At 38.6% G+C, this 7,968-nt stretch overlaps 1 protein-coding gene across 2 annotated transcripts; it reads right to left on the reverse strand.

Moving 5' to 3' along the window:
- Nucleotides 1–4,248: 4,248 nt before the first annotated feature.
- LOC120110414 (tRNA N(3)-methylcytidine methyltransferase METTL6-like) lies at nt 4,249–7,356 on the reverse strand. 2 transcript variants are annotated; one of them, XR_005511334.1, is made up of 3 exons: nt 6,891–7,356; nt 6,752–6,802; nt 4,249–4,600 (listed from the first exon to the last, which is right to left on the reverse strand). XR_005511334.1 is itself a non-coding variant. In XM_039125271.1 (3 exons), the coding sequence occupies exons 1-3, from the start codon at nt 6,954–6,956 to the stop codon at nt 4,354–4,356; spliced, it is 237 nt and encodes a 78-aa protein (XP_038981199.1). In that variant the 5' UTR covers nt 6,957–7,356; the 3' UTR covers nt 4,259–4,353. The 2 variants fall into 2 exon arrangements, 1 of the variants encoding a protein (XP_038981199.1); XM_039125271.1 differs by having other exon boundaries at nt 4,259–4,473.
- Nucleotides 7,357–7,968: the final 612 nt, after the last annotated feature.

Below are 7,968 nucleotides of genomic sequence, written 5' to 3' on the forward strand. Positions count from 1 at the left end.
GACTGTTAAGGGTAGGAGGTCGCCCCCACGGGTTGTGATGGACAGAGCTATGCGGCGAGCGATGGAGGTTACTAGTCTGGCTACGTCATTCTCATCTGGAAGGGTCAGGGATATCTGGGGTACCTGCACTGCTGTCTTAGCGCTCAAGTTTATTTACTTTTCTTGGTACCCCCACCACCTGACGTTATCTCAAGATGAGCTTCGATAAGAGGTATGGCTGGGGATGGCACCTCTGGGGGCGCGGGTTTTGTGATAGGGACCACGGGGGAAGATTCATAGCAGCCGGAGAGCGGAGCACACGCTGGTCAGAACCGCAGTAGGAGCGGAACTCCGGACAGCATGGGAGAATATTTTGTTGTCACGACCCCCGCCCCGTTCCCGGCGGGCCGCCGCGACGGTCCTAGGGTGCGGGTAGGCATAAGGCCACCAGCCACCGCGTAGAACCCTACTACCAATCAATCATCAATAAATCTTGAAAATTTTGGCATGATACATGCACAAAACGATCACTTTTCCTATAGTGACCTGTCAGGATTATCTCAATACATGCAACAACACTCCCTGTCAGAGCAGCAATCGCATAATCTGTCACATAATGAACCTGGACAATATATATCAATACATCATCTCAGGTAACTCATCTGTATAAAAATCTGGTTCCCATTCCATCCATGGTCAAACCCATATCAACAGGATCTATGACTGTAACTATACACTAAATACAACAGAAGGTTTATAATACACCAAAAGGGTATAAACCTCTATCTACATTATACTATACTATGGAGCGGCACAGCTAGCAGGCAATCTCTAACCCTGCTCCTCTCTATACAATACCTGCCCTGCAGTCAAAAACACCAAACTGGGGAGTGAGTATATGAATACTCAGTGAGTGGAGTAGAGAGTACTATGCACATGAGATCAGATATAATCATGGCTCGAGGTGAAATCTCAAGATCAATAACAAGATGAACATGATCTCACATAGAGAATATAGAGTAAATCATCAATATCACCACAATCAATATCAACTCATCTGAAGCATATATGGAATAATCAAGTAAACATATATGCTACTCATGAATATGCTCAACAGATCATAATGCTGGAACATACAAATCAGGTGTCAATATGCTGAAATCATCACTAGACAGCTGTCGGGAGGTGGGTTTTACGCCCCAGGCGAACCAGCAACAACTCCCTACTGTCACATGCATATGCAGGATAAGACACCATATCGATAATGTAAATGCTAGACAGCTGTCGGGAGGTGGGTTTTACGCCCCAAGCGAACCAGCAACAACTCCCTACTGTTACATGCATATGCAGGATAGGACACCATACCGATAATATAAATGCTAGACAACTATCGGGAGGTGGGTTTTACGCCCCAGGCGAACCAGCAACAACTCCCCACTATCACATGCATATGCAGAATAAGACACCACACTGATCATGTAAATGCTGGCCAGTATCTAGAACAGAAATCCATCTCACATCTACATACTAAACGGCACATCGCGGGAATTCTACATCCGCGGAAAGCCATACTGCACCTCGTGGAGTCTTACTATGCCCGGCGGCAAGCAGAACATAAGTCGTAGGACCGGCCGATCCTACGCCTAGGGCCGTGTCCTCCCTAGAAGGGACTGGGCTCCGCCCGCCCAGAAGACTACTATATGCACAAAGGCCGATGTTCAACCCCATCGACTATAGGTGTCCTGTAGATACTGCCAAGCCATGCATAAATGCCATAATACACCCTCCCAATACTCTACTAAAAAGGAGTATGATCAAGACTATCACTCACTCGATCATGACCCAATCATAAACTAACATCAGGGTTGGGAGTGAGGAATTATGGGAGTACAATGCAACTCAACATACCATGAGAAGGGCTCTACAAGTCTTTGAAATAGAGGAAATGAAATCAATTTACAAAAGAAATCATTTCACAATTCGGAATCAATTTGATTACTCATCAACCCCTCGTAATTCCTCTCAATATTCCCTCAAATGCATATACAGAATAATCAAGCATGGAGAATCAAGATTATAGAGGAATCTACTACAACAATTAATCAATAAGCTCAGGTGGAATCAAGTCACACTTGGCAACATTCATTAAAATGAATAAGGAATGTGCTCATGGTGCAAAGTACAAACTTCCACTCACCTGTCAATCTGGCACAGCCCTGATACGCCTCCAAAAATCTACAGCTGGCAGTGGAGAACTTCTTCCTCTTGTTCCCTAGCTTCTTGCCCAACTGATACATGCATTTACAATACATTTAGTTTTGTATCAAGGGCCATAATCTACGTACCAATTATATATAGGGAACTTTAATTGATTCAACTCCTCCGTTCCGCTAAATCTTTTCTTTCTTTCTTTTTTTCTGTTTTCTATTAATTAACTCATCATTTATGTGTATTAGGGGACTCCCTTGCACGAGTAAAGGTTTTCCTAGCCTAATCTAGGCTTAATACCCTATTATGGCATGAAAATTTTTATTTTCCACCCGGATGAACAGTAACCCAGACCGACAGCGGGTTATTTCATCCCGATTTTGGTCTCCTTTCTAAATTCCAATTTTTAATGAAATTTATATCCCAATGTTCTCAACTCATAGTGATTTCCAGAATGGTAACACATGCATCCCCATCGGAGGCGATTGACACCGAAATAATTCACCGAAGTTCGGACTTCGACACCATTTTTCCGTAATGCCGGAAAAAATTGTCGAAATCCGATTCTTCCCTCTTTAAACCACTCTATAACCCTTATCTGACCCCTCTAGACTACATCCACCCTTTGTATAGTCTAATATCATCAAAAGACTAGATTAGGAATGGATATTTACTTTTTCTTTTTGGAATAATCGACGGTCCTTGCGTAGAGGGGAAGAAGATCTACGTTTTTTTCCTTCAGCTGGGCAAGCAACCGGGATCTTCCGTTTCCTTTCTTTTTCTTCCTTCTTCCTCTCTTTGCTTTGCTTTCCCTTCCTTTCCTCTTCTTCTTTGTTTTTTTTTCCTCTTTGTTTGTCGTTCTGAGAAACCCTCCCCCTCTCCTCTCTGTTTCACTCCCGTGAGCCAGCTCAAACCCATTATTTATGTCACATCAAGCACTATTCACCCTTATGTTTAATATTATTAAATTTTTAATTTGCCCCTACACTTCAACATATCTACAACTATGCCATTATCTTTTGATTCTTCCAATTTTACCCCTTATATCAATTTTAAAAGGACTATTCTATCCCTTTTTATATAAAATTTTTTTTTTTTGGGGTTATTACATTTGTATGTTAGACGGGTTGGTGGGGGCCAACAGTGTTATTCCTTGAGGGTGATTCGTCCACGGTTATAATTGGATCAGGGGACCAGACCAGGTACGGAGACGGCCTCCATTGATCGAGATATCCGCACTTTGGTCAGGAGTTGACTTCTTTCCCGGATAGTTCCTATGTATCGGAAGGCGAACAGTGCAGAGACTGGTCGCCTCCTATGTCGCCCGGCATTCCGGAGAGGTTCTTGGACTAATTTAGCTAGCATTCCACACCGTTTGTACTGTTTACTTTCACTTGATTTTGCATATTGTACTCACATTAGAGCTATTGAATGGAATCCGCTTTTACCCGTTTGTACTGTTTACTTTCACTTGGATTTTGCATATTGTACTCACATTAGAGCTATATGAATGGAATCCGCCTTCCACAAAAAAAAGGCACAAATGCTTGGCTCCAGAAGACCAATAAAGCACTTATTTCTGGGGTCAATTGAAGAAATCATTTCACAAAAGGAACAAATTTGAACAAGAATTTCATTTGGTAAGCAGTAAAACGACCAAATATAATCAAAATTATGGCAAAACCTCATAATGCTTCAAAGATACGAATACTTATGTTGTAGCTTAATTAGTTTCCTAATTGCTCACAAACTATCACTCTAATATTCCTTGGATTTTATTGACTGACATATGCAAGATAAGAATTACAACTAAATTACAGATCACAAAGAAAAATGAAAATTAAAGATGGTGGTTATTAAATTGTCTTATATTAGGTGTCAAATCATCTGTTTTTTGTTCCTTGAAGTGCATAGAGTATAGCTATATCAAATATACTTTATATGTGAATTGTTATTGATGTTTAGAGAAGGAATGTGATTTAGAGCAACAGTTTACATACGATCCATGATTACTTTTCGGGGGCGATTCACAATCCTGTTTTGCAGTACACACTGACTTCCACAGTGTCAAAGCCATTTCTTTCAAACAAGGTTGATAAATGAACCTTGGAAGAAGTAGAAAGCGCACTCTAATCACCCATACTGAAGCTTTAGATGAGGTTGCAATCAAAAATAGAGAATTTTATTAAGAAATGAACCACCAGGTAGAAAAAAACCACCCACAGTGCCATCACCACGGACATAGAAGTTATTGCTAATTATCTGACATTTCTTGGCAAGTTTCTCCTGTTAATTTTGATCAGCAATTACGATAACATAATAAAAGAGACATAAATATCCTTGCGCCTTGTGGGAAGACAAATATCCGATAGGCACAAAACCAGTAAATGGAAATACTGAAGAAACAAGATATCTGGAAAACAGAGTGAGATCAGGCTGTTGTAACTCGAGACTTAAGTATTATGAATTATTAAGATTGCTGAATAGTTCCAAATTTAATAATCTAAAAAGAGCTGTTAAGTAATTATTGCAATAAATACTATTGACATGTGAATCAAGGGGTCAAATAAGTTCCATATAGGAATGAGATTTTTTTTTTTTTGATGCAACACTGTCCCTGATGAAATTAGTAAACTTGATTCCTGGCATACAAACCAATCTTACCACTGGATCGCAAATAGATAACGATCTAAGAATGTTCCATTCTTTCCAACCGTAGCAGACCCGAACGATGCCATACACTACCAACAACAAAGAATTTATACTAAAACACCATAATTACCAAAATCTATAGGGATCCATGCAATGATGCATTCTTCTCAAAACATGGATGGGCATTTTACTACAAAAGCAAGCATGATATGTTCAAATTAATCTGTGTAAAATATTAGTCTTTGGGAGAACATTTGTAATCGATACAAATTATTATAAAAGGCCATTACCTGTTTATGGCCCCAAAAATTCGGGCTCCTAGGAGGGACGGCACTGGGGATAGACTAAACTTTTCGGCAATTTTCTGAAAAACACTATAACTCGAACCCCCAGATATTGTGCTTGCTAGGCCAAGCTTTTACCATTGCACCAAGCAATGATCCTTAACGATACAATTATTCTATGCATATATAATGCATATACTAGCATATATTCCATACATATACCAACAGGATATATAAACATCCTCGGCACAGAGTATGTGTCGAGGGTTTTGTTATTTGATCTGTGAGGACTGTACTATTTGAAGAGCACTGGGAAGGTCTTTATCTACTGCTTTGAGAGATATATTCCCAAGGTCTTGAGCCACCACCCCCGCACCCCCCGGTGGGGCCCCCCCACGGGGCACCCATCTTGCACCACAATAATAACAATAATAAATTAATAATTACAGACTCCATCCATTATCCTACTCTATCCCTTTCTCTTGTTTCTTTTTTATCTTTGTTTTTTCACTTTGGAGTTACAGTTTATGTTATTGAGAGGATATTTATTTAGATCTTTTCTATTGATTGATGATGGATTAAGTATTATCTTGGCTTCTATTTTTTTTTAGCTTTGGGTTGGATTAGGAAAAACAAAAATGTGTTTAAATTGAATATATAGATCAGTCATTTATGGGCTTTACTATAGCTTCTATTCTTTTTTGATGTGTTGTCTTATTCTTTGTTTTAGAAAATGAGAAACAATTATCTCATCTTCCCACCATTTTTCTCTTGATTTATGCTATGTTTTTCATAATCTTTATACTCACTGACATACTAGTGTCCATTGATATTATCATGAACGTAGTAACGCATTAGTGTTACTACTATTACCATCATAGAAGTAGCACCGTCCTAAGTGCTACTTACTATTATCACAGCAGTAACATCATGTATAATTAATATGATTCTAGATGTTGCTAAAATCTTTAAGTTTAGACTGAACATAAAATTGAGAGTCTTTGAGAGTATTATGAATATGTAGAATTCATGCATTAATTATTACCTCTGCATTAGTTATTACCGTTCTATCTTTGGATCATCTTATGAATACTTTTTTTGAAAAAAATGCAAGGTTTAACCAATAATTGAAATATATGAAGATTGTGGATATCCTGTAAATTTTGTAGAAATTGTCACCATGGGGCGCTGCCTAATTGCTATGGGAGGGTCCATTGCCTATGGTCGCCTCAGCTATTTGACAACTATGTGATTAGGCAATTAAAAGAGCTTGCTTCCCCCATATAATATTACTATCAAAACTGCTAGGCATTAATCATATGCTTGTTGCTGTCAACATAAAGGCATTTAGCAAGTAGCACAAAAAAAAAGGAAAAATGTTCTAGATTAATGTTGAAACCAATGAATCTTCCACCTATGCAATGAATCTAATGCAAGCCTTGTACGAAGATCTATATTTGTTCAAGCTCCATAGTAATTATGCAGAAGCACCATAGCTAGAATAATAGCTGATCTCAGTGGATCCGATGAACTGTTTAGTAATAAACAATACTGAATTACAAATAACATAACCATCAGACAGAATTATCTAAAGTAGAATACAAGGTGGCAATTATCATGAGACTTACTTGAGCATAATCCCCCATGGCATAGTCTCTGAAAAGTAAGGTACCACTTGGCTGAAAAATAATGAGAGCCATGAATTGCCCTTATCCAAACTATTGAAAGATGAAAATGAATTATTGAAGCCTTGTGAGAGTATCTCACCTTAAGAACATTTCTGACATTCTGCAATGCCAAAGACATCTTCATTGGAGACACTGCAGACAACATAAAAATCTGCTAATGCATCAGCTGAGCACCCACAGGATCATCACACCACCTACACCCCCAATATAAAATAACAGGGGAAGAGAGCTATACTAGCCTGGTACAGCTGAAGGACCCAAGAATTATGACAAGACATGGAACCATCACACCAAAAAGGAAATGGCATAACAACAAAAAAAATAGAGTCCAGTTAACATGCCAAATTTGAGTGTACGCATGCAAAATAATTATATTCTATAAATGTGAACACCAACATCACATACCACTTGAGTTGGCCTGCACTTGGCTAAATCAACCGCATGCTTGAGTTTGGATTAAGAACATCAAGCACTGTTTTTATGCAGGAAACCACCACTATTGGATTGAAAAGCTTCCTTTATTAATTTCAGTCCTACAAGCAATATCACCGGTCCTCTTTAATGCTACACATGACAATCGTTACAATTTTGAATTTGGTATTAATTAAGGCTCATATGACAATGATGATAGTCAAACTACTAGGTCAAAGCCCCGTGACCCATTAGTAAATGCAACTCAAACCAAAACCACTTACTGGAAGTGATATTGACCAAAAAGTTCTAGTCGTGGAGATGTTTTGTCTGACTCTTTCTAGATGACTGACATAATCGCATGGGTGATAATTTTTCACATGCACCTAATTCTTTTCCTTGTATTGTGTTTTCACATAATTAAACCTACCAAGAAGCGCAACCTGTAAACAACACGTCGGATCTCTGCTGGAGTATTAGCACAAACACTTTCTAATAGAAGCCTATATTTTATAAATAAGCATGGACTGTGCTTTCTTGCTTTCAACCACTTAGAAAATAAATACTATTCAAAACTAGAGGACTTTTAAAGACCTGGACTGTAGCCCGGCATTAATCAAGTTTAGAACTTTAGATCAATAAAAATAAATTAAAATGCAAATTAAAGTAAGTGCAAACATAAATCTCATGTTCCAATTGTTGAGGAATAAACCCACGCTCGGAAGTATGAAGAAAGTCATGTTTAG

Source organism: Phoenix dactylifera, chromosome 4 (genome assembly GCF_009389715.1).
Source record: "Phoenix dactylifera cultivar Barhee BC4 chromosome 4, palm_55x_up_171113_PBpolish2nd_filt_p, whole genome shotgun sequence".
In the NCBI taxonomy this organism is placed as follows: Eukaryota; Viridiplantae; Streptophyta; class Magnoliopsida; order Arecales; family Arecaceae; genus Phoenix; species Phoenix dactylifera.

What these genes read in the sequence shown, in the direction of transcription:
- LOC120110414 (XM_039125271.1), bottom strand. Translation starts at nt 6,956, where the DNA reads ATGTTGTCTGCAGTGTCTCCAATGAAGATGTCTTTGGCATTGCAGAAT. An exon ending in ATGTCAGAAATGTTCTTAAG is followed by an intron (nt 6,803 to 6,890) that starts GTGAGATACTCT and finishes ATTATTTTTCAG; the next exon opens with CCAAGTGGTACCTTACTTTT. An exon ending in CCATGGGGGATTATGCTCAA is followed by an intron (nt 4,474 to 6,751) that starts GTAAGTCTCATG and finishes CAAAATTAACAG; the next exon opens with GAGAAACTTGCCAAGAAATG.